Source organism: Macaca fascicularis, chromosome 2 (assembly GCF_037993035.2).
Source record: "Macaca fascicularis isolate 582-1 chromosome 2, T2T-MFA8v1.1".
NCBI lineage: Eukaryota > Metazoa > Chordata > Mammalia > Primates > Cercopithecidae > Macaca > Macaca fascicularis.
The window spans coordinates 153229000-153256806 of record NC_088376.1 but is presented as its reverse complement, the minus strand read 5'-3'; the positions used below and the strand labels follow the sequence as shown (position 1 = coordinate 153256806).

Below are 27807 nucleotides of genomic sequence, written 5' to 3'. Positions count from 1 at the left end.
AGAGAGACAGACACTCCCACATATGAGCCCAAGGAGGCATATATAAAGATGTCCGTCACAGTACTATTTATGCTTGAGAAAATCTGGGAAAAACTAAATGTGCATCTAATTGGAAAATACTTCAATGTGCAAACTTAAATGTGTGTCTTAGAGGAGTAGCTAAATAAGTATAGCTCTAATCTATAAAATATTATATGAGAGTAAAAAGGAATTATGTATATCTCTAAATCTGAGACAGTTAAAAAAATCAGCTTTCAGAACATCATAACCAGTGTGATTCCATTTTGTTTAAATTTTAAAAATCTATATATTTCTATAGCTACATAAACATGGATGTAAATACCTATAAAAATTCTGGAAGAAAACATAAACTAAAAATAAATTAAGCCAATTTCAAAGACTCAGTATCATAAAGACCAGATCCTCTGAGTACATCGTGATTAAGTTAAATATAACAAAAATGTAATTAATCACAAATGTAAAACCCAGAGCTATAAAACTTTTAGTGAAAAAACAGGAGAAAAATGTGACCTTGGATTAGGCAGAGATTTTTAAATATGACATTAAAAGCATGATTCATAAAAATTTTTAAAAATCGATAAATATCAAAACAAAAAAATTCTATTATTCAAGAGACTGCCAAGATAATGAAAATATAAGCCATAGATTGGGAGAAAAATATTTGCAAACCATGTATCTCATATAGGACATGTATCTTACCCAGAATATATAAAGAACTCCCAAAACTCAAGAAAAGAAAGAACTCAATTTTAATAATAGGCAAAAGGTCTGATAAAACACTTCATCAAAGATGATATATGGATGGCAAATAATCACATGAAAAGATGTTCAACATTAGTCATTAGAGAAATGCAAATTAAAATTACAATTAAGAACTAGTACACATCTATTAGAATGCTTAAGAGTAAAAAGACGGACCATATTAAGTGTTGGCAAGGATGTAGAGCAACTAGAACTCTTCTGCACTGCTAGTAGGAATATGAACTCATACGACGACTTTGGAAAACAATTTGGCAGTCTCTTTAAAAAAAAGAACCATATGATCCAGCAATTCCACTCCTAGCTATCTACCCAAGAAAAAGAAAAGCATATGTTCTCACAAAGACATACACAAATGTTCACAGCAACTTTAGTTGTAATAGTCAAAAACTGGAAGTAACCCAAATGTCCATCAACAGCTGAATGGATTAAGCATATCTACACAACGGATACAACGTAAAATACTGATATACGCAACGACATGGATGAGTCTCAAATAACTTCTCTAAACGAAAGAATCAAGACAAAAAAAGTGGACACATTGAATGATTTAACAGAAAATTCTAGAAAATGCAAATCCATCTAAAACAATTAGAAGATCAGTGGTTGCCTGGGGATAGATGTGGCTAGAGCTATACTCAGAAGACTATATATAGTCTAATGCTTATATTAGAAAAGAAGAAAGGCTGAGATATCAATAATTTGAGTATCTATCCTAAGAATTTACAAAAAGAATAGCAAAATAGGTGCAAAGAAAGTAGAAGGAAGAAAATAATAAAGACAAATTAATCAGTGATAAAACAACTCTGGTGAAAATGACCAAGGGGAAAAAAGGGAGATGACAAATAATATTAGGATCGCAAAGGAGATTATAACTGGAGATACTTCAAACATTAAAAATACAAAACAAGGCCGGGCATGGTGGCTCACGCCTGTAATCCCAGCACTTTGGGAGGCTGGAGCGGGCGGATCACCTGAGGTTGGGAGTTTGAGACCAGCCTGACCAACATGGAGAAACCTGGTCTCCACTAAAAATACAAAATTAGCCAGGCGCATGCCTGTAATCCCAGCTACTCGGGAGGCTGAGGCAGGAGAACTGCTTGAACCTGGGAGGCGGACGTTGTGGTGAGCCAAGATTGTGCCACTGCACTCCAGCCTTGGCAACGGGAGTGAAATTCCATCTCAAAAATAAAAAATAAAAATTAAAAAAAAAAAAACAAAACAAGGATGTTCTAAAAACTAGATGCCAATAAATTTGAAAACATAGACAAAATGAACAAATTATTTGAAGAAGGCACAACTTACTAAAACTGAGTCAATCACAACTTGAAAATCCGGAAAGTATTAACCATTAAAGAAATTCTATCAATAGTTAAAAATCTTTCCAAGCACCAGCAGTTTTACTGGTGTGTTCTATAAGCATTCAAGGACCAAATAATTCTCATTTTATGTACATTATTATAGGAGGCAGGAAACAAGGGAACCTTCTCCCAACTCATTTTATGAGGCTAGCATAAATTTAAGAAAAATTAAAAGTTAATCTCACTCATGAACACAGATGCAAAATTCCTAAACAAAATGTTAGCAAACTAAGAGTGTGTGTGTGTATATATATATTCTGGATTATGCTCTTTTTTATATATATTTTTATATACTTATATATATTTATATATATATATAAGAGCATAATCCAGATTAACCTATCAAGTTGAGATTAACTGCAGAATATAAGATGGGTTTAATATTACAAAGTCGAGCTAATTCACATTAACTGATCAAAAAAGATAAATCATATGATCATCTCAGATCATTAAAAAAAGAGCATCTGACAATTGAACTCATGGAGACAGAGAGTGGAATGATGGCTATCAGAGGCTAGGAAGGGTAGTGGGGGGAATGGTTAATGAGTACAAAAATATAGTTAGATACAATGAATAAGATCTAGTATTTGATAGCACTACAGTATAATTAGTAATAAGTTGTACCTTTCAGTATAACTGAGGGAGTACAACTGGAATGTTCATAACACAAAGAAATGATGAATGCTTGAGGTAATGGATACCCCATTTACCCTGATGTAATTATTATGCATTGTATACTTGTACCAAAATATCTCATGCCCCCTACAAATATATACACCTACTATGTATTCACAAAATTAAAAATTAAAAATTAAAATAAAAATAGCATTAGATAAAATTCAGTGTGTGCTGAATATAACAACTTTTACTCCAATGTCCACAATCGAATAAAGGCTCATAGCAAATTGTTGAAATCATTCCTTTTAAGATGAGGAACAAAGCAAGGATGTCTGCTATCAACACTTCCATTCAACACTGTACTGGAGATCTCTGCCAGAATAAGGCAAGACAAAAGCGCAAGGATTGGAAAGAAAAAGATAAGACTGTCATTAAATCATAGATAACATAAAAATCTAAATGAATTTATTAGAATTCGTAAGAGCAAGATTGTTAAAAAAATCTATAAACAAAATCATTTACATTTCTACATACCAGTGAGAGAAAATAAAATTTTTGTAAGATATTTACAAATAGCATCATAGAACATAAAACACTGGGAAATCAAAGATGTGCTTAATTTTTGCAGAAAAAATCAAAGAAAATTTAAATAAATTGAAAGATTTTCCATGATGGATTGGAAGACTCAATATCATGACATCAATTCTCTCTAAATTGATTCATTTAAGTATTTGCAATTCCAATTTTAAAAAGTCAGCAGTCAACAGGTTTTTGTTTCTATATGTGTATAACCCTAACAAGTTAATTTAAAAATTTAGAATGGGCACAGTTGCTCACAACTGCTTGAGCCCAGGAGTTCCAGACCAGTCTGGGCAACATAGCGAGAACTCATCTCTACAATACTAAATAAATAAATAAATAGCTGGGTATGGTGGCGCACACCTGTAGTCCTAGCTACTTGGAAGGCTGAGGTGGAAGGACTGCTTGAGCCCAAGAGTTTGAGGCTGTAGTGAGCTACGACCCTGTCGTTGTACTATAACCTGGGCGACAGTGTGATGTTGATATTGAATGTCAACTTGATTGGACTGAAGGATGTAAAGTATTATTCCAGGGTGTGTCTGTGAGGGTGTTGCCAAAGGAGATTAACATTTGAGTCAGTGGACTAGGAGAGGCAGACCCACCCTCAATCTGGGTAAGCACCATCTAGTTAGCTGCCAGCCCAGCCAGGATAAAAGCAGGCAGAGGAACATGGAAGGGCTAGACTGGCTAGGTCTTCCGGCCTCCATCTTTCTCCTGTGCTGGATGCTTCCTGCCCTTGAACATCGAACTCCAAGTTTTTCAGCTTTCAGATTCTTGGACCTACACCAGTGTCTTGCTGGGGGCTCTCGGGCCTTTGGTCACAGACTGAAGGCTGCACTGTCGGCCTCCCTACTTTTGAGGTTTTGGGACTCAGACTGGCTTCCTTGCTCCTCAGCTTGCAGATGGCCTATTGTGGGACTTCACCTTGTGATCATGTGAGTCAATACTCCTTAATAAACTTCCTTGTATACATTCATCTATCCTATTAGTCCTGCCCCTCTAGAGAATCCTAATACAGACTTTGTCTCTTAAAAAATAAAAAAAAAAAAAAGTAAAATAAATAAAAATTTGTATTGAAGATCTTTAGACCAAGAGTATTCAAGACACTCTTAAAGATGAAGAATAAAGTTAGGGAAACTTGACCTTATTATAAATCATCATCTCATATTCAAATGTCGATTCCAGGAGGCCTAAAGCAAAAACTTTAAAACTTTTGGAAGACAATTTAAGAATTACAGTCATGAGAGGACAGGTGTGGTGGCTCATGCCTGTAATCCCAGCACTTTGGGAGGCCAAGGTAGGTGGATTGCTTGAGCTCAGCAGTTCGAGACCAGCTGGGCAACATGGCAAGACCCTATCTCTAGTAAAAATTCAAAAAATGTGCTGGGCATGGTGGGCACCTGTGGTCCCAGTCACTTTGGAGGCTTAGGTGGAAGAATTGCTTGAGCCCAGTGGGGTGGATAGAGTACTTATATATCACCACTGCACCGCACTCCAGCCTGGATAACAGAGTGAGACCCTGTCTCAAAAAAAAAAAAAAAAAAAGAATTATGATCATGAGGGTTTCTGAAACAAGATATAGACAGTGCAAACCATGAAAGAAATGATTAATACATATAAAATATCACAGTGAAAAGATAAGCTATAAGAGAAAAGGTATTTGTGGCCGGGCACGGTGGCTCACATCTGTAATCCCAGCACTTTGGGAGACCAAGGTGGGCGGACTGTCTGAAGTCAGGAGTACGAGACCAGCCTGGTCAAGATGGCACAACTCTGTCTCTACTAAAAATACAAAAAAACTAGCCAAGTGCGGTGGCGCATGTCTATAATCCCAGCTACTCGGGAGGCTGAGGCAGGAGAATTGTTTGAACCTGGGAGGTAGAGGTTGCAGTGAGCTGAGATTGTGCCACTGTACTCCAGCCTGGGCAACAGAGTGAGACTCTATCTCAAAAAAAAAAAAAAAAAAAAAAATTTGCAAAGCATACAACTAACAAGCAGGTAGCAACACAAATATATAAACATTCTTACTAATGAGAAAAAAAACAAACCAAAACAAAAATAGGTTTAAGAATGTAATTTCTTAAGTGAGGAGGCATAAACAGTCCATAAAATACAAAAGCATGCTCAATGTCATTAATAAATGAGGAAATATAAATGAAAAGCACACTGAGCGAAAATTTCATAACCACCTGAAGGGCAAAAATCTAGAGTGAGATCACACCATGTGTTAGCAAGAATATGAAACATCAGTAACTCTTATCCATCCAGTGTTGATGGAACAGTGTATTAATTACTTTGGAAACAGTTTGGCATTATTAATGTTGAACATGTATATCCCCCACAATTAAGTGTTCCCCCCATTAGCTCTATATACCCTAAAAGAAGCTTCTGCACAAATGTACCAGGAGACATGTACAGGAATGTCTCCTGAAGCACTACTCCTAATATCACTCCCATCCTGCCACCCCCACAAAAGCACAGATGAACAATTCAAATGTCCACAAGTAATAGAATCAATACTTGATGGTATATTCATATAACAAAAAACTATTCCTAGTGAAGATAAATCGGCCGGGCATGGTGGCTCAAGCCTGTAATCCCAGCACTTTGGGAGGCCGAGACAGGTGGATCACGAGGTCAGGAGATCCAGACCATCCTGGCTAACACGGTGAAACCCCATCTCTACTAAAAAAATACAAAAAAGTTAGCCGGGCGAGGTGGCGGGTGCCTGTAGTCCCAGCTACTCGGGAGGCTGAGGCAGGAGAATGGCGGGAACCTGGGAGGCGGAGCTTGCAGTGAGCCGAGATCGCGCCACTGCACTCCAGCCTGGGGGACAGAGCGAGACTCCGTCTCAAAAAAAAAAAGAAATCAACTAGGAGATTCATATATCAACATGGATAAATCTCAAAAACAATGTTGAACAAAAGATACAAGCCACAGAGAAGAATACATATAAAATAACTACTTTTAAAGTTTAAAATTAAAAAACATGTATCATTTAGGAATATACATACAGGTGGTAAAAGTCACGGATGAAAGCAAAAAAAAAAAAGGTTCAAGAAAATTCCGCACAACGCTGATACACTGTTACTAAAGAATAAGAGAAACCAAACATTACAGCTAATTCAAGTTCCCTTTCTCTGCTCCTTTTTCCCTACCTTCAGAGGACCTTCCCCACCTCTATCCAATCCATATGTACATCTGAGAGCCATGGGCTTGAACTCCAACTGATAATTTATTCAATTTCATAGGAAAAAGCAGTTAAACTTATCTACTTACTTGAAAATTGATGTTTACAACCCTGAAATGTGACATGCCAGATACATACCAAATATTACAACTTGGGAGGGTTTGAGTGCTTTTGTTAGTGATTGTTTGGAAACAACTGACACTCAAACTTGCTCAAGTGAAAAGAAGAGATTTGTTGAAAGGATACTCACAGAAACCAATCTCAATATGTACAACCAGGCTATATGGGAACTAGAGAAACTGTCAAGCAGCTTCTCTCTCCATCTCTTTCTGGGGCCACATGGTCCCAGAAACTCCTCTTTGCTTTCTTCTGAGAGTCTGGTTACTCTCCAGGTTTTCTCTAAAGACAAGCTCTCCTTGCTTCTATGCTCCCTAACAATTAGAACTTATATATGGTATCAACTCAAGCCCTGGTCCTGTATGATCTTACAACTTCAGTGTCCAGTGCCACCTATTGCTAAACTATGTGATGAGTAGACAAGTTTTTTAACCCTTGCCTGTGCCCTAGCTTCCTTAATTATGAAAAATTATAGTACCAACAGGCTTTGTGTTTTTTGGTTTTTTTGAGATGGGGTCTCATTCTGTCACCCAGGCAGGAGTGTAGTGGTGCTATCTTGGCTCACTGGCTCACTGCAGCCTTGACTTCCTGGGCTCAAGCGATCCTCTCACCTCAGTCTCTCGAGTAGCTGGGACCACAGGTATGTGCCGCCAGGCCTGGCTAACTTTTTAATTTTTTTGTAGAGACAAGGTTTCACCATGTTGTCCAGTCTGGTCTTGAACTTCTGGGCTCAGGATATCCATCTGCCTCAGCCTCCCAAAGTGCTGGGATTATAGGTGTGAGCCACTGCACCCTGTGGCTTTATCTTAAGACTAAATAGAATGATATATGTACAGTGCTTAGCAGTGCCAAGGCACAAAGTTTAATAGCTATTATTGTTAGTATGGTATGATCTGTTGCAAAGTTAGCTCTGTAATGTGAATTTGATTCCATAAAATTGTCAATAGAGACATGATGCCAGTGTAACAGTAAAAATCAGTCTGATTGACAAGTGATAGCTCTCAATTCTGTAATGCTTTGTATCACCAACTAACAGCCACAGAATGCAAAGTATACTGGCTAGAAAGCTATAGGGAACTGTGTCACACATGATGCCTATTCAACCAGGTTTTTCCTCTTTTCTCAGTCTGGCCATGTGCTGTCTTGAAAATGCTCATTGTATGGTTCCCCTCTATCTTTATGCATTTCTCCCAAAGCTTTATGCATTTATGCAATTACTCAGCATCGTTAACCTTTCTTTACAACCCCTGCCATAAAGCTACTTTCACTTCATTTTTAAGACGAAATCCTGTATTTACTCTGTTTATTAGGAGTTTAACATGTCTTTTTAACTGGGTATTTAACTAGTATTCTTATTATGATTGTTACTATTTTTGTTAGTTCTCTGGTCTACTCCAAGCCCTATTTTTCCATAAGGCTTTGATTTTTAGTGGGCAGAAGTACAAGATTTTTCAGAAATGCAAGTATCACATAATAGTAGAAGCACTTGCTTTCCAATTCTTAAGAGTAGGAATTTTAGGCTGGACACAACAGCTCACACCTAAAATCCTAGCACTTTGGGAGGCTGAGGCAGGAAAATGGCTTGAGGCCAGCAGTTCAAGACCAGCCTGGACAACATAGTGAGATCCTGTCTCTACCAAAAAAAAAAAAAAGTTTTTTTTAATTAGCCGGATGTGGTGGTACACACCTGTAATCCTAGCTCATTGGAAGGCTGAGGCGGGAGGACTGCTTGAGCCCAGGAGTTCAAGGTTACAGTGAGTGTGATCATGCCTCTGCTCTTCAGCCTAGGTGACGGAGTGAGACCTTGTTCCCTAACACCCTCAACCCCAAAGCCGGAAAAGAGTAGGAATCTTAACAACTCAGCCCATGAGGTAAAAAACCAAGGAAGCCAGGGTTTACGTAGTATATAATATAGCTACGTAGGGAAATTCTGTAGTGGGGACTATTGGTGGCAATGGTTTAAAAATAGGGAGCAACCCCAAATTTGCTCACCATCAAGGAAGACAGGTTGGTCTGTCAGGGCAGGAACTGACTGCAGCAGTTTGCATTATCAGTAGGCTTGTGATTCAAGCCCCAAAGATAGGTCATTCTCTTGCTGAAAACTCTCCAATACCTCCCCAAAATGTATTTTATGTGAAATAAAATACAAACTCTTGACCATAGCCTATAATACCCACGATGATCTGGCCGTACCTCCCATTCTGACCTCACCTCCTATCACCTTCTTCCTCCCTCCCTGTACTGCTGCCACACAGGCCTCTTCCTTATTCCTTTATTGTACCAAGCATTCTCCTCCACTTCTTCCCTGTCTGGAGTGTTCCCTACCTCTGTAACCCCCACCCCCAGACACTTACATAAATCATTCTCACTTTACTCAGGTTTCTGTTTAAATGTTACCCTCTGAAAAAAATCTGCCTGAATGTGCTTAGACAGTAATTCCTGTCACTTTTGATCCCTTCCCTTTCCTTTATCGCATTTACTGCTCTCGACATTTTATTTTTGTTTAGATGTTTATTGTCTGTTTCCTGACAGAATGAAAGCTTCATGTGAACAGAATATTTACTTGAAAACTATAACAATGCCTAGCACACAACACAGTAAGCACTCCTTAAACAGTCGCTGAATGGATACGTTAATGAAATATTTCTGGAATACCTTGCAGTCCGTCAGTGAACAATTTCAATTTGGTTTACTAATAGTAGTACTTTCCCTGAATTCCAGTTAAGTATAGAATATACTCATGCATTTATCTCTATCCCTTTACCAAGCTACATTAAACAATGAGTAAAGGAACAACAACAAAAATGTACAAACCCACACGGACAAAAAGAATAGTCAAGGACATGACAGTGGATCACAGATGCTGACATACTTTTGGAGGATGGAAAGCAGATGATGAAGTGGAAACTAATTTAGGAAAATGGACAAAGCCCCAAATGACTATCAGGGGATATTAATGAGAAGCAAGCTAATTTTCACCCCAGAACCTTGAAAAGGCTCAGCGTTTGGTCCCACAGAAACCTGGGTTGAGAAGCAGGCTAAAACTAGAGGACTGGCTGAATGTGGTACAGCCAGGTAAACTCACCATCACCACAACCTCTCATACCACTGCAGAAAAAACGAGGTATAGTCTGTGGGTAACTTGAACCGAAGAGTGAACCAAAGAGGTCCCAGCCCTGAGATATCAAACACATCTTCATATGAAGGAGCGCGGCCCTGTTCTTCGGTTTTCCCAGAATTAAAACAAGTGAAAGTGTAAGTATTGCAAGGTGAACCTCCAACCCCCATGCTGCCAACGCTATCCCCTATGCCACAGTTTTAAAACAAGCAAAGACAAAGACTGGCAACAAGACATGTAGTACCCTACAAACAGGAAACTGAAGAATTTTTGCTGGAAAAAACTGAATGGCCCCAGAAAGGAAACCTATGGACACACAGTCCTCAACTTACAATGGTTCAGCTTACTTTATCATGGTACAAAAACAACACACATTCAGTGAAAACCGTGCTTTAAATACCTATATGACCATTCTGCTTTTCGCTTTCAGAACAGTATTTAATACTAATATGTTACATGAGATATTCAACAGTTTATTACAAAATAGGCTTTGTATTACATGATTTTGCCCAACTGTAGGCTAATATAAGTGTTCTGAGCATGTTTAAGGGATGTTAGACTAAGCTACGATGTTCTCTAGGTTAGGTGCATTCAACAGATTTTCAAGCTATAGTGAGTTTATTGGGGCATAACCCCACTGCAAGTTAAGAAACATTTGTACTGAAGTTGAGGGTGTGGGTGCCTATCTAATCAATCCACAGTAAAATCAAGCCAGCTGATGAGGTTTACACATGTACAAAAAAACCTTTTTGGGGTTTTTGTTTTCAGTATTAAGTCCTTCATTCTTTTGTTTAAATGTATTTTTTTTATTTCTTGTGTCACCCAGGCTGGAGTGCAGTGGCATGATCATAGTTCCCAGCAGCTGAGCTGAAGTCTGTTACTCCTTTTTTTTTTTTTTTGAGACAGAGTCTCACTCTGTCACTCAGGCTGGAGTGCAGTGTTACAATCTCAGCTGACTGGAACCTCTGCCTCCAGGGTTCAAGCAATGCTTGTGCCTCAGCCTTCTGAGTAGCCGGGACTACAGGCACACACCATAATGCCCAGCTAGTATTTTGTATTTTAGTAGAGACGGGGTTTCACCATGTTGCCCAGGCTGGTTTCAAACTCCTGAGCTCAGGCAATCCACCCGCCTCGGCCTCCCAAAGTGCTAGGATTATAGGCATAAGCCATTGTGCCTGGCTACGTTACTCTTAAATATAGACCAACAATGAGGATCATTAACCATCTGAGGAAAGCTTCCATAGGAAAGAAAGGAACTAAAAGAAACAAAAATGAATTTGGATAAAAGCAACTATGTAAGAAAGAAAAAAACTAAACAGAATAAAAAACTGCAATTAACACTCTCAGAGGGCCGGGCGCGGTGGCTCAAGCCTGTAATCCCAGCACTCTGGGAGGCCGAGACGGGTGGATCACGAGGTCAGGAGATCGAGACCATCCTGGCTAACACAGTGAAACCCCGTCTCTACTAAAAAAATACAAAAAAACTAGCCGGGCGAGGTGGCGGGCGCCTGTAGTCCCAGCTACTCGGGAGGCTGAGGCAGGAGAATGGCCTGAACCCGGGAGGCGGAGCTTGCAGTGAGCTGAGATCCGGCCACTGCACTCCAGCAAGGTGGACAGAGTGAGACTCCGTCTCAAAAAAAAAAAAAAAAAAAAAAACACTCTCAGAGAATTACAACAAGCTACTGTACCCATGAATAAAAAGTTGCTATAAAAATAAAGGGAGAAAGAGTTCCCAAAATTAAAAATAAGATATCAAAAATGAAAATAAAATTGAAGAAGCAATAACAGCCAGAGCTGAAAGCCATCTGCCACAATGTATTACTTTCTATGTGCTATACTTTACATGCAGTAAATCATTTAATTCTCACAATAATCCTCTAAAATGAGTTCAATAATTAACCCTACAGTTGGAGAAACTAGCACAAAGACATTAAGTAACATAATCAAGCACTAGTCAGTGATGAAGACAGACTCTAAGTCAGGAAATCACACTAAAAGTAAAAGCTGGAGGCAGATGGAAACACAAGAGAAAATGAGAGGAGATGAAAGGATTAATTCAAGAGACCCAACATCCAACTAATCAGTTGTTCTGAAAAGAGACTAGAGAAAAACTGAGGGAAGAAATTATCTAAGAACTAGCACAAAATGATTTCCCAGAACAGTAGGACATGAACTTTGACACAAAGAACCCTCTGAGTGCACAGTATCATTTATGAAAAAATATATACAGCAGGGGACATGACTGTATATTTCATGACTATATATTTCATGAACAGAATAGAAAAGATCTTAACAACTAGAGTGGGAGGGAGAGGACGAGAGGTCACCCATGTAGATAAGGAATGACAATGGCAGTATTATACACAAAAGTAACACTAGAAAATGGAAGACAATAAAATGCCTTCAAAATTCTGAGGTAAAATTTTTCAACTTAGATTTCTATTCCTCGTCAAACTATCAATTAGCCACATACATGTAAATAACAATATGTTCGAACACATGAATTTTTGAAAATCACCTCTGATGCACGCTTTCCTAGGAAGCTAATATAGCATGCTGTCCCCCCCCAAAAAAAAACAAACAAAAAAAAACAAAAAAAAGGAAAGAAGGAAGGAAGGAAAAAACACGGACTCAAGAAAACAAAGAATACAAACAACAGAGCAGGATGACAGCTGTGCACAGTGCACAGTAAGTTCAAAGAGCAATCAGTAGGGACTAGAGTAGGAGGTCAGAGGCTTTTAGAAGGAATGTTTTCACAGGAAAAAAGGAAACTAAAAATTCTTCTGATTTGTATAGAAAATAGTATCTGGAGAGTTTTACAGCTACGTTGGAGATACTAGGAAGTATCTGTAATAGTATCATAATTATATAACACAGACCACCGATTTATACAAACAGGATATAATTTTATTGGGAGGGAAGAGATGTGGGAGTATATGACACTGAATGAACACTAAAGTCTCTTCATCTAATGGGAATAAAAGTGGGGGCATTATTACAAATGTTACAGAAATAAAAGATTATAAACTAGTACTATGAACAATTATACACTGACACATTGGATAATCTAGATGAAACGGACAAATTCTCAGAAACACACAACCTACCAGGACTGCATCATGAAGGAACAGAAAATCTGGGCTGGGTGTGGTGGCTCATGCCTATAATCCCAGCAGTTTGGAAGGTGGAGGTGGCAAGACTGCCTGAACCCAGGAGTTCAAGATCAGCCCGGGCAACATGGTGAAACCCTGTCTCAAAATAAAAAATAATATAATAAATAAAATAAAATAAAAATTATATTTAAAAAAAGAAAATCCAAATAGACCTATAACCAGTAAGAAGATAGAATAAGTAATCAAAAACTTTCCAAAAAAGAAAAGTCCTTGACCACATGGCTTCACTGCTAAATCCTACCAAGCATTTAAAGAAATAACATCAATCCTTCTTAAACTCTTCTAGAAACACTGAAGAGAAAGGAAACATTTCCAAACTCCATGAAGCTAGTATTATCACACTGATACCAAAGCCAAAGACACCAAAAGAAAACTATAAACTGTTCTCTTTCCTGCGGACACTGGTGCAAAAATCCTCAACAAAATACTAGCAAACTGAATTCAGCAGCATGTTAAAATATACAAACCATTACCAACAGAGGTTTGTCCAAGAAATGCAAGAGTGGTTCAACATACGAAAACTGATCAATGTAAAGTACCTCTCATTAAGAATGAAGGGAAAAAAACACATGATCCTCTGAACTGATGGAAAAAAGTACTTGATAAAATTCAATAGCCTTTCATGATTAAAACACATAACAAAATAGGAATAGAAGGAAATTACCTCAACATAATAAAGGCCACATAAGAAAACCACCTGTTAGCTAACACCACACTTATTGATGGAAGACTGAATACTTTTCCTCTAAGATAAGGAACAAGACAAAAATGGCTACTTTTGTCACTTGTGCTAGAAGTCCTAGCCAGGGCAATTAGTCAAGAAAAATAAAAGGCATCCATAGAGGAAAGAAAGAAGTAAAATTATCCCGCCGGGCGCGGTGGCTCAAGCCTGTAATCCCAGCACTTTGGGAGGCCGAGGCGGGCGGATCACAAGGTCAGGAGATCGAGACCACAGTGAAACCCCGTCTCTACTAAAAATACAAAAAATTGGCCGGGCGCGGTGGCGGGCGCCTGTAGTCCCAGCTACTCAGGAGGCTGAGGCAGGAGAATGGCGGGAACCCGGGAGGCGGAGCTTGCAGTGAGCCGAGATCGCGCCACTGCACTCCAGCCTGGGCAACAGCGTGAGACTCCGTCTCAAAAAAAAAAAAAAAAAAAAAAAAAAAAAAAAAAAAAAAGGAAGTAAAATTATCCCTTATTCACAGACAACAGAACCTTATATGCAAAACTCTAAAGATGACCAAAAACTTTTAGAATAAAACAAATTCAGCAAAACTGCATGTTATTACATATAAGAATCAGTTACATTTCTATACATTAACACAGCACATCCCAAAAGGGAAATTAAGAAAACAATTCCATTTACAATACCATAAAAAAGAATAAAATGTTTAGGATTAAATTTAACCAAGGAAGCACAATACTTAAAACATTTAAGTATACACTTAAAACATAAGTATATACTAGTCGGGTGCAGTGGCTCACACCTGTAATCCCAGCACTTTGGGAGGCCAAGGTGGGGAGATCACTTGAAGTCAGGAGTTTAAGCCCAGCCTGGCCAACATGGTGAAACCCTGTCTCTTGTAAAAATACAAAAATCAGCCAGGCATGGTGGCACATACCTGTAATCCCAGCTACTTGGGAGGCTGAGGCAGGAGAATTACTTGAACCCGGGAAGTGGAGGTTGCAGTGAGCCAAGAGCGTACCACTGCACTCCAGCCTAGGTGTGAGAGTGAGCCTCCATGCCCCCGCAAAAAAAAAAACCAACAAAAAAACCTAAGTATACACGGAAAACTATAAAACACCATGGAAAGAAATTAAAGACAGCATAAATAGTGGAAAAACATCCTGTGTTCATAGATTGAAAGACTTAATATTCTTATGATGTCAATACTAACCAAAGCCATCTACAAACTCAATGTAATCCCTATTAAAACCCCAATGATGTATTTTTACAGAAATAGAAAAATCCAATAACCTTCATATGGAATCTCAAGGGACCCTGAACAACCAAAACAATCTTGAAAAAGAACAAAGTTAGATATCTCGTACTTCCCAATTTTAAAACTTACTACAAAATTACAGTAATCCAAACAGTGTGGTACTGGCATAAAGAGAGACATATAAACAAATAGAGAGCCTGAACCGTGAGGACATTATGCTAAGTGAAATAAACCAGTCACAAAAGGACAGGTTCTGTGTGATTCTTACAGTAGTTATCAAAAGTAGTCAAATTCATAGACAGTAGAAGAGCAGTTGTCCGGGTGGGGGAAGGGGGTATTGGGGAGTTGCTGTTTAATGTGTACAGAGTTTCAGTTTTAGCAAGACGAAAAAACTGTGAAGATCTGTTGTATGACAGTATGAATATACTTAAACTACTGAACTGTATACAGAGATGGTCTCTGACTTGATGATCTGACTTATAATTTTTTGACTTTATGATTGGTTTACCAGGGTATAAGATGCATTTCAGACTTGTGATGGGCTTACCTGGATGCAGCCCCACTGTAAACCAAGGAACATCTGTACTTAAAAATGGTTAAGATAGTAAATTTTATGTTATGTGGTTTTACCAATATTAGAGGAACAAAAAAAGAATACAGAGCCAGAAATAAATCCCCGAATATATGTCAAATGATTGTTGACAAGGATGCCAAGACCATTCAATGAGGAAAGGATAGTTTTTTAACAAATGGCTCTGAGACAACTAGATATCCACATGCAAAAGAATGAAGTCAGATTCCTTATACAACACTATATAACTGGATCATAGACCTAAACTCTAAAATTTACTCTAAAATTTAGTACAAAATGTAGAGCTAAAACTCTAAAATTATAAGAAGCCATGCACAGTGGTTCATGCCTGTAATCCTGGCACTTTGGGAGGCCAAGGTGGGAAAATTGCTTGAGCCCAGGAGTTCAAGACCAGCCTGGGCAGCATAGCAAGACCCTGTCAAAAAAAAAAAAAAAAAAATTAAAAAATTAGCCTGGCATGGTAGTGTACACCTGTAGTACTCAGGAGGCTGAGGCAGGAGGACTGCTTGAGCCCAGGAAGTCTATGCTGGAGTAAGCTATGTTTGTGCCACTGCATTCCTGCCTGGGTGACTGAGCAAGACCCTGCTAAAAAAAAAAAAAAATCATAGAGGAAAATCTTCATGACATTGGACTTAGCGATAATTTCTTGACTATGACACTACAAGTACAAGCAACACAAGAAAAAAACATAAATTAAATTTCATCAAAATTAAAATTTTTACATCAAAGGACATTATCAAGAGAATGGAAAGACAGCCCACAGATTGGAAGAAAGTACTTGCAAATCATGTATCTGTGATATGGTTTAGATCTGTGTCCCCAACCAATCTCATGCCAAATTGTAATTCCCAATGCTGGAGGTGGGGCCTGATGGGAGGTGACTGGATCATGGGGATGGAGTTTTCATGAATGGTTTAAGACCATCCCCTTGGTGCTCTTCTCATGATAGTGAGTGAGTTATCATGAGATCTGGTTGCTTACAAGTGTGTAGCACCTCCCCACTCTCTCTTGGTCCTGCCCCTGCCATGTAAGACACCTGCTCCTGCTTTGTCTGCCATGAGTAAAGCTCTCTGAGGCCTCCCCAGAAGCAGATGCTGCCGTGCTCTCTGTACAGCCCGTGGAACTATGAGCCAATTAAACCTCTCTTCATTATAAATTACCCAGCCTCAAGTATTTCTTTATAGCAATGCAAGAATGGACTAATACAATCTAATAAGGGCTTAATATCCAGAATATATAAAGAATTCCTACAACTCAATGACAAAAAAACTTCAAACTACCCAATTAAAAAGTGGGAAAGTACTTGAATAGACATTCTCCAAAAATATATGAATGGCCAACTAGCATATGAAAAGCTGCTCAGCCTGGTGCACTGGCTCATGCCTGTAATCCCAGCACTTTGGGAGCCCCAGGCGGGTGGATGACTTGAGGTTAAGAGTTTGAGACCAGCCTGGCTATCATGGTGAAACCCTGTCTCTACTAAAAATACAAAAATTAGTCAGGTGTGGTGGTGTGCGCCTGTAATCACAGCTATTCAGGTGGCTGAGACATGAGAATCTCTGCAATCCAGGAGGCAGAGGTTGCAGTGAGCTGAAATGGCGCCACTGCACTCCAGCCTGGGTGACAGAATGAGACATTGTCTAAACAAAACAAAACAAAACAAAACAAAAAAGAAAGAGAGAGAAAACAACGTTTTTTTCTTAATTACAAGAAATTTATGACTGGGCACAGTGCCTCATGCCTGTAATCCCAGCACTTTGGGAAGCCAAAGCAGGCAGATCACCTGAGGTCAGGAGTTCGAGACCAGCCTGACCAACATGGAGAAACCCCGTCTCTACTAAAACTGCAAAAATTAGCTGGGTGTGGTGGCACATGCTTGTAATCCCAGCTACTGGGGAGGCTGAGGCAGGAGAATCACTTGAACCCGGGGGGCGGAGGTTGCAGTGAGCCAAGATTGCCATTGCACTCCAGCCAGGGCAACAAGAGCAAAACTCTGTCTCAAAAAAAAAAAAGAAATTTATGTAAAATTAATTTTTTAATGTAAACAACAAAAAAAAGAAAAGCTGTTCAACATCACTAATCATTAGGGAAGTGCAAGTCAAAACCACAATCAAATATCACTTTACATCCATTAGGGTGGCTTTTATCAAAAAACAAAACAACAAATAACGTGTTGTTGAGGATGTGGAGAAATTGGAACCCTTGTGCACTGCTGTAAGAATGTAAAATGGTTGCAGCCGCTGTGGAAAACAATATAGCAGTTTCTCAAAAATCAAATATAGAAACCGTAAGATCCAGCATTTCCACTTCTGGGTATACAGATGTTCCTTATGATGAGGTTATGTCCTGATAAACCCTTTTAAGTTGAAAATGTCATTAAGTCAAAAATGCATATAAGACTAGGCGCAGTGGCTTATGCCTGTAATCCCAGTACTTTGGAAGGTTGGGGTGGGTGGATCACCTGGGGTCAGGAGTTTGAGACCAGCCTGGCCAACATGGTGAAACCCCCGCCTCTACTAAAAATATACAAAAATTAGCAGGGCATGGTGGTGGGCGCCTGTAATCTCAGCTACTCGGGAGGCTGAGGCAGGAGAACTCCTGAACCCAGGAGGCAAAGGGTGCAGTGAGCCAAGATCGCGCCACTGCACTCCAGCCTGGGTGACAGAGCAAGACTGCCTCAAAAAAACAAAAAATAAAAAAATGCATTTAATACACTTAGCCTATCAAACAGCATGGCTTAGCTGAATGTATCCTACATGCTCACAACACTCACACTAGCATACAGCTGAACGAAATCATCTAACATAAAGCTTATAATAAATTGAATTTCTCATGTAATTTATTAAATACTGTACTGAAAATGAAAAACAGAATGGTTGTATAGGTACTTTTAGTATGGCTTCTACTGAATGCATATGGCTTTTGCACCATTGCAAAGTTAAAAAATTCTAAGTTGAACCATCATAAGTTGAGTACCAACTGTATACCCAAAATAACTGAAAGCAGGGACTCAAGATACTTGTATACCTATGTTCACAGCAACATTCCTCAAAGTCAAGAGGTTGAAGCAACCCAAATGTCCACTGACAGTTGAACAGATAAAATGTGATACATAAGCAGAATATTAGTCTTAAAAAGGAAGGAAACTCTGACATACGCTATAACATATGACACATGCTACAACATGGATTAACCTTGAGGACATTATACTAAGTGAAATAAGCCCAGTAACGAATGACAATTACACGATTCTACTTATATAAGGTACCTAGAGTAGTCAAATTCAGAGACACAGAAAGAATGGTGGTTGCCAAAGGCTAGGGGAATGAGAGGAATGGCAGCTGATGCTACATGGATACAGAGTTTCAGTCTGGGAAGAAGCAAAAGTTCTAGAGATGGATGGTGGTGATGGTTACAGACCAATGTGACCAGTACTTAATGCCAAAGAACTCCACACTTACACAACTCATTACTGCTCCCCACTCCCCAACCCCGACCCCCAAAAAAGACAGTACCTAAGCCTGATAAATCAAGAATTAGAAATAGTGGGGTAAGGACATTTTTTGAAGCTGAAGTTAAATACCAGAAGAAATCAAATTTAGAGGAGGCTTGGTGATAAAGGGTAAGAATGGTTCAGGAACCTGCTTTCTGCTTCAAGCCTAATACTGTACTGGTCAACTTTTAAATGTATGTATATGTACCACTTTGACAAGAAAATGAAAATTTAAACATTCAATTAGAGGGCAGGATTAATCAAATTTAGTCCTAGTGAGTTAGGCATTCCAGGACACTGAAAACCCAACTTTGCTTTTTCTTTCTTGAGGACACAGCCTTGCCAATACTGCATTTTGTTCAAGAACTGGGAGAGCTCTATGTTTTTCAACATTTCCTTACATGGAAATGTTAGTGTAAGTTTTCTGCAATGATGATGCAAATCCTGTTGATAAAAAGAATAAAGGGGTCATACGAATTTGGCTATTTTCTCAGCCATGGCAGGACCTTATTTGATGGCTGAAAGCCCCTTACATAGCCCAGGGATCAGGGAAGAGTTGTAAAGCCAAATCACTTCTATTGCATAAACATACATGCAACTTATAGTTTAGGTGTATGGGTGATTTCTTTCTGCCAATCAGCAAGCACTCAAAATACTTCAGCAAGTTAACTCCTAAATTTCTCCTGACTCAAAATATGGAATTTAGAAAGTATCTTTATTGGCTGGGCATGGTGGCTCATGCCTGTAATCCTAGCACTTTGGGAGGCCAAGGTGGGTGGATCATAAGGTCAGGAGTTCGAGACCAGTCTGGCCAACACAGTGAAACCCCATCTCTACTAAAAATACAAAAATTAGCCAGGTGTGGTGGCATGAGCCTGTAGTTCCAGCTACTCGGGAGGCTAAGGCGGGAAAATTGCTTGAACCCGGGAGACAGAGGTTGCACTGAGCAGAGACCATACCAATGCACTCCAGCCTGGGTGACAGAGTGAGACTCTGTTTCAAAAAAAAAAAGAAAAAAAAAAGTATCTTTATTTAGGCAATGAAAAAATACACAGCATGTGTACCTATATGTCTGCTTTAAATTTCCAGTTATAGAGGGAAATCTTTTTTTTTTGAGACGGAGTCTCGCTCTATCACCCAGGCTGGAGTGCAGGGGCCAGATTTCAGCTCACTGCAAGCTCCACCTCCCGGGTTTACGCCATTCTCCTGCCTCAGCCTCCCGAGTAGCTGGGACTACAGGCGCCCGCCACCTCGCTCGGCTAGTTTTTTGTATTTTTTAGTAGAGACGGGGTTTCACCATGTTAGCCAGGATGGTCTCGATCTCCTGACCTCGTGATCCGCCCGTCTCGGCCTCCCAAAGTGCTGGGATTACAGGCTTGGGCCACGACACCCAGCTGGGGAAATCTTAAATGCTTAAAAAATACTGAAGCCCCTTTAGAAAATTTCATTCCTTTAATATATGAAAAGCAAAATTAATTCCAGTGTTAGACATGATTCAAGCTCTCACTGCTTTGGTTACCAATTATCATCTGCCATCTCATCTCTCCCATTCTCAGCTATTACTTTTCTAAAAAAATGAACCACATTGTTTTTTAAAATCAAGTTTTCACAGTCATTTCATTGTTAATGGACATTTGGCTGACATTCCCACCAGCAACGTATGAGGTTTCCAATTTTTCCACTTCCTTTCCAATGTTTACCATCTGATTTTTATATGCTAGTCATTCTAGTGGATGTGAAATAGTATCTCATTGCGGTTTTTAACGAAAATTAATGAAACAGAAAATAGAAAAACAATAGAGAAAATCAATTAAACCAAAAAGCTGGTTTGTTGAAAAAAATCAAGTTGACAAACCGTTAGCTAGATTGACCAGAAAAAGAGGGCGGACTTAAATTACTAGAATCACAAATGAAACAGGATAAATTACCACTGACCTTACAGAAATAAAAAGGATTATAAAGGAATGCTATGAAGAACTGTACACCAACAAATTAGATAGATGAAATGAACAAAGTCCCAAAAAGACAAATTACTGAAACTGACTCAAGAAGAAATGGACAATATGAACAGACCTGTAACAAGTAAAGACTGAATTAGTAATCCAAAAATTACCTGAAAAGAAAAGGCCAGGCCCAGATGGCTTCTCCGCTAATTCTACAAGATTTTTAAAGAAAAGTTAATACCAATTCTTTATAAACAATTCCAAAAAACAGAGAGGTCACACAGTTTTCAAGTGGCAGGGCCAGGATTTAAATCTAGGCAATCTGGCTCCAGAGTCTACACTGTTGACCACTATATTCAACTGTCTCTCTGAATAACTAAATTTGAGTACATTATAGGACATCAAGTTATTTCGTATCACCCAACTTTTGTAGTTTACCTTGGTATTTGCCCACTTAGGTTGTCTATAGAGAAAAAAGTTGAATGCAGGGACTCTAGAGAACACCATTTACACAATCCACAATGTTGCTGTATTTTATGGAGCAAAAATGCATGGCACTTACTAAGTTCATTTCTAAAAAGAGTTATTTTAGAGACAGGTTCTCACTCTGTCATCCAGGCTAGAGTGCAGTGGTATGATCATAGCTCATTGCAGTCTTGAACTCCTGGGATTAAGCGATCCTCCAACCTCAGCCTCCAGAGTAGCTGAGACTATACAGGAAGGCGCCACCACATCCAGCTGAATTTTTTGATTGTTTAATAGAGACGAAAATTTAAACCCCAATCTGTCTGATCTCATGGCTCACAATCCCACTCGATAGAGTCTCTTTCTACCATTATTCTGTCTTTTCCTATTCAACCAGTGTAGTCTATCTTGGGCTTATCCCGTTAGAGAGCTCTGGGAGAGCAAAAGCCCTGTCCTATTATCTACCAGCATATCCTCCCTGGCCTACAGGAAGAGAACAGGTATGCTCCTTCATTATCTGCTGATTGAGTAAACAATTATCCAAAACTGACTGTTAATTATCTCTCAATTTGGATACTTGATTCCCCTCCATTACTCCTTAGCATTAAAATGATGAAGTGTAGGTCCTCTCACCCATTTAGCTAATCAAATATTATACACAGTTATTATACGCAGCTTAAAATTACTAAGCTCAAAAATTCAAAGGACACAAATACATACTTATTCCTTAAAATAACACTAAGGGGCCGGGCACGGTGGCTCACACCTGTAATCACAGCACTTTGGGAGGCTGAGGCAGGCAGATAACCTGAGGTCAGGAGTTCAAGACCAGCCTTCCTGGCCAATAAGGTGAAACCCTATCTCTACTACAAATACAAAAAATTAGCCAGGCATGCCCCACGCCTGTAATCCCAGCTACTCAGGAGGCTGAGGCAGGAGAATCGCTTGAACCCAGGAGGCGGACATTGTGGTGAGCTGAGATCAAGCCATTGCACTCCAGTCTGGGCAACAAGAGCGAAACTCCATCTCAAAAAACAAAACAAAACAAAACAAACACACAGCAAGGAAATTTAGGAAACATTTTAAACAGAAGGATCGCTTTTGCATTCAAAATTGAGACTGCCTTTCATTATTTTGAGTCTCTAAAAATGCCTTTTTTTTTTTTTTGCCATAGGAAACAACAGTTGCACTAAGTTAATACATGAAATTCTACTGCCTGAAGGAAATAAGGTATTTGGCAGAAAATTTTAGCTAGCAAACTTTTTGAATGCATACAGAGAACTTACATTAGCCTATATTAACCTCTTTCCTAAAGAATTAATGATGTTGCCTGATGACTTGTGATACAGAATGAAAAAGAAAGAATGATGGCCTCTTAGGGCAGCAATCTATACAGTAGTTTCCAAATCAGCCTCAAGTGGAAACACAGATATTTGAAAAATTAACAATTATTTTCAAGGTAATTATTCCTATCACAAAATAAAACAAATAAATATGGGAGTCTTCAAATAATGCTGTTTCATTATAATGTTGATGAGGAAAAAAAGTGATTCCAGGCCGGGGCCACTGTCTGTGGGGAGTTTGTATGTTCTCCCCATGTCTGCATGGGTTCTCTGCAGGTATTCCGGCTTCCCCTACCACATGCCAAGGATGTGCATGTGAGACGACTTGGTGTGTCTAAATTATCCCCGTCTGAGTGAGTGTATGTGTGTGAGTACACCCTGTGACAGGATGGTCTCCTGACCAGGAGGGTTTCTGCCTTGTGCCCTGAGCTGCCAGGACAGGATCCTGCCACCTATCACCCTGAACTGGAATAAGTGGGTTGGGAAATGAATATAAATTATTGTAAAATAAAAATTCATAAAGTCCACAGTAATCAAACCAAATGCATGACAATAAACTATGCAGTAAGAAGGCACTCAGTGAGGCCGGGCATGGTGGCTCACGCCTGTAATCCCAGCACTTTGGGAGGCCAAGGAGGGTGGATCACAAGGTCAAGAGATCGAAACCATCCTGGCCAACATAGTGAAACCCCGTCTCTACTAAAAATACAAAAATTATCCGGGCGTGGTGGCACATGCCTGTAATCTTAGCTACTCGGGAGGCTGAGGCAGGAGAATTGCTTGAACCCGGGAGGCAGAGTTGCAGTGAGTCGGGATTGTGCCACTGCACTCCAGCTTGGCGACAGAGCAAGACTCTGTCTCAAAAAAAAAACACAAAAAACAAAAAACAAACAAACAAACAAAGCAAGCACTCAGTGAGCCTGTCATACCTGTGATTGACTGCATAGTGGTAGGAGGTACTCCTGACAACTTTTGCTTTACAAACAATTATTCCTTAATATAATCCACCACCACTATGACTGCTGTCACTCACTGATTCACCAAAAATTGGGTAAATAATTTTGTTTTTAGTCTTTAATCTTAAATGTATGTATAGCTTACATTTATTTCAATATTTAATATTAGAGGTGTTCTCTATCTTTAGAAATTTGATTAGGCCGGGCGCGGTGGCTCAAGCCTGTAATCCCAGCACTTTGGGAGGCCGAGACGGGCGGATCACGAGGTCAGGAGATCGAGACCATCCTGGCTAACACGGTGAAACCCCGTCTCTACTAAAAAAAAAAAATACAAAAAACTAGCCGGGCGAGGTGGCGGGCGCCTGTAGTCCCAGCTACTCGGGAGGCTGAGGCAGGAGAATGGCGGGAACCCGGGAGGTGGAGCTTGCAGTGAGCTGAGATCCGGCCACAGCACTCCAGCCTGGGCGACAGAGCGAGACTCTGTCTCAAAAAAAAAAAAAAAAAAAAAAAAGAAATTTGATTTTTTTTTGACCAGAAATATGCCATAGGAACTTAACTCTTGATTAGCCTAGGGTAAAACTGGTTTTGTTATATTTGGTTTCACCTAAAGCTGGTCTCCAAGAACCCACTGATAACGTCAAATGAGGACTTGTTGTACAAGCATTTTAATCCCAATACTTGTATAACTCTGAGAGCCCATTCAAAAATATAATATTAAAATATTTGTCAAATCTTTCTTCTTTCATTTTCAGTTAATATTAACCATTATTTGCTGGGTGGGGAGGGGGGTAGGTAACTAGTTATACTGTTACTTTTAAGTTAATGGTTGATCTAAAAATCTGAAAAATCTGCTCACCATTTTTACTGGTTTAAACTGGCATATGTATACTTAGTTTTTGTTTAAAAAATCCTCTGTGAATGTAAATTTGTGTCTTTGCCCTAGAAATATGAGCATTATTTAAAAATGTGAATCTCAACCTTTTGGCTCCTGGTTGCAGTAGGACCCATGGTTAATCGGAGCTTTGGAAGTGAACACACCTGCATTAACATCTTGTCCTGCTACAGAGTGCCTTTGGCTAATTACCTATTTTTTGAGACTTGGTTTCCTTACCTACTAAATGGGAATACTGGTAGTACCAACCTCAGACAGTTATTGTGATGGATTAAAGCCCTAGGATAGGGCATGGTACAGAATGAATGGCCAAAGTATGCTATTAGTGTTGTAGCTTTACTATGCATTTCATGTCAAGTTGCCAGCACATACCAAGCTACTTAATGCCTACGTCCTTTTACATAGGTTTCTGACTTAGGATGCTCTCCCCAGAATCTGTCACAAAGTTCCCCGTCCCACTTACCTGGGTCTAACAAATGCTTACTCATCATGGAAAACCCACCTCCAGGATCAAATCCCTCACATGGAATTATACTTCTCAACCTATTTTATAATAACTTCTTAACCAGGCCTCGAGATCACTAAAGGAACAACCCATGACTCATTCACCCCCATATATCTCAGCACTTAGTACAATCCCTGGTCCATGGCAAATGGTCAATGACTGCTAAATGGATATAATCAGCCTTCTACTATTCCACAGTATTAACAAACAATCAAGTGTATGAGAAACTGAGAGACTTGGAGTTTAAACTATACCCACAAGGTTCAATAAGAATCAGATTCTACCAGTTTTTGGTTCAAAGTAAAAGTTCAAGTCACCTTATTAAAAGCAGATAGGCCACCCTACTCATGCAAAAAAAAAAAAAAAAGTTACAAATAAACGTTCTTGTCATTTTTTTTCTTCCATGACAGTACCCTAGGACATATCACATGCTGACCTACCTCCAAGGGACTGTTTTGAAAAAACTGAGCACACTGATTTTTCTTTCCTTTCAAAAGTGAGGGTGCCAGCTATTGTGCTAGCCCCTGTCACTCACCTCAGCCACCTGCTGGGTCCCCACTCTGTGCTGAACCAGCCCCTCCATATTTGTAGCCATGGTGAAGCAAGATCATTAGAGAACCTGTTTGGAAAGATGTAGCAACTTCTATCAGGTGGGGAGAAACCAGGCTACTTGAAAAATATTAGTAATCAAAACTCATCTTTGGTACTGTCTTGTGTGGATTTTGCCCTCTGTAGCACACAGACCTAGCAGGCTAGACATAGTTGTATATACTGCACCAGCTCCTTCAGTTACAGGTACCAAAATTAATTTGTAGAAACATTTCAATTTAGAAACTTCCACTGACAAATACAGACAAAGATGAATTTGGAAATTTATCAGGTCTCCAGGGTTGTAACAGCTTGGTTTTCCTCTCAGAGAGGTGGGAATCACACCTTTTTGGATAGCTCCCTGTCACACTATGCTAAATAAGGAGGTGGGTATCTGAGAAAGGTGCGACATCAACTCTGGATAGAGCCCTAGATTACTATCATCAACCATACTTCTTTTAGTAGTGGCGAAGTGAAGTAAAACCCTGCTTGGTGCTAACATACCTCACTCATAGGTTGAAAGGCAAATACTATCACGAACAAAGCAAGAAGCAAAGAGACTGCATTACTAAAGTGTGCCAACAAGAATATGGTACCCATACATATATTTATTTATATTAAATCCTCATTAAATTACAAAACTAGATAATTAGGCTTTCTACTAGCAGCAAAAATAGATTTGATGTCATTATTTGTAAAAACTTAGAAAGATCATCTAAAGATCAAAGAGTGTGCTGGTCCCCTGGGTCAAGACATTTGAGTACCAGCATTGCTGAAGGAGCAGACACCTGGTCTCTTCCGGTCATGAGACAGCTCTCCTGAATAATTCCTAAGCCCTTTCAAAGGCTCTACCACAAAGAATTCAGTAAAATCTAGACCCAATTCCTGGACAATTCACTACTGACTGCGTAGGTCCCATGGTCCACAGGAGAACAAAGCTCAAATTTCCAAAATTCAGATATAAAAACTATATAGTATTACTGAGTGTGCAATATAGAAGAATACAGTTCACTTGCCTGCTCTCTCTCAATCACAAAGTGGATTATCTTGCAATGCAATTTTACAAAATATTTTTCTGTAGTTCCTATCTAAAGTATTATAAACATTGCTGTCTATGAAGCTTTTTAACTCTCTGGTAACTTTCTACATCATTCTATTTATTATTAGATAGCCAACTCTATTATGATAATTCGAATTCACATATTTTATTGCCAAAATGCTAAGAGAAAGAAACAGGAGGATGAAACTGTGACTGACAAATATGAAAGACCTGGCTCCTGCCTTCAATGAGTCAAAATCCTTGACAGCAGATACTGTACCAACTGCTACAATGACACCAGACCACCAGTATCAGTGATTCATTTTCACAAAATATGACTAGGTCTGAAATTGAGGAGGTCATGTTTATTCTTTTAATAGATGGTAAAAACTTAACTTTTACTTGTTTCTAGAAAAAAACACAAAGACACATTTTGGTCTTTTTTTCTTGCTATAGTTTGGTTACAACTAATGGAGATGGAAGGGAAAGGCATCTTTAAGTGTGCCAGAAAAGTCAACTGACTTGTTAAAAATGCAAGTATTACATGTAAAAGTCTAGAGTTCGATTCTTCCTCAAAATAGAAAATAAGAATTTTTAAAGAAATGGATAACCAAAAGGTACCATACATTAAAAAAAATAAATCTAAACATGTGGCTGCAACTAATAATTTTTATCACTTTTAGATGTCAATAAAATTTCTCCTCTGTTATTAACAATGCAAGAAATATGTGAATTTGAATTATTACAGAAATATTGTTAGGAAAATATTATTGAATAGTATAGAAACAACAGAATACTAGAAAGGTGTATCTTTCTATTGGGTTCCCTAAAAGGGGTGGCTTGATACATCAAATTATGAGTCAAAGTGGATTTTATAGATGACAATCTGATTTAATGGAGGCCTAGTACAGAAACCTTTCTGTAATAATTCACTTTAACACTAAATTTGCAGGATCAATCAACTTCAGGTAGGGCTTAGGATCCCAAGATAAATCTAACAACAGGTGACTACAAATATTATGTCACAGAGAAGCAGCAGTAAATCTGTTTAAATTTAGAAAAGCTAAGTATTCTGGACATTAATGTTTTGTTGGTATGTTATAAATATCTTCACC

At 39.0% G+C, this 27807-nt stretch overlaps 1 protein-coding gene across 16 annotated transcripts in view; it reads right to left on the bottom strand.

Annotated features, from left to right (window-relative positions):
* The window catches only part of NR2C2 (nuclear receptor subfamily 2 group C member 2), a 96512-nt gene that overhangs the window by 56148 nt on the left and 12557 nt on the right, over positions 1-27807 (bottom strand). For 7 of the 16 annotated variants that reach the window (XR_010584604.2, XR_010584605.2, XM_015431308.4 and 4 more), the window contains one exon: positions 25601-25684. The exons of 7 other annotated variants lie outside the window; for them this stretch is intronic. Coding sequence is in view for 5 of the 9 variants with exons in the window: in XM_015431308.4 (XP_015286794.1) it covers positions 25601-25660 (60 nt within the window). In the remaining 4 variants the exon portion in view is untranslated. Of the gene's footprint in view, positions 1-21074; positions 21117-25600; positions 25685-27807 lie in introns of all 16 variants that reach the window. 2 more of the 16 variants (XM_065539050.2, XM_074033095.1) reach the window with 1 other exon arrangement.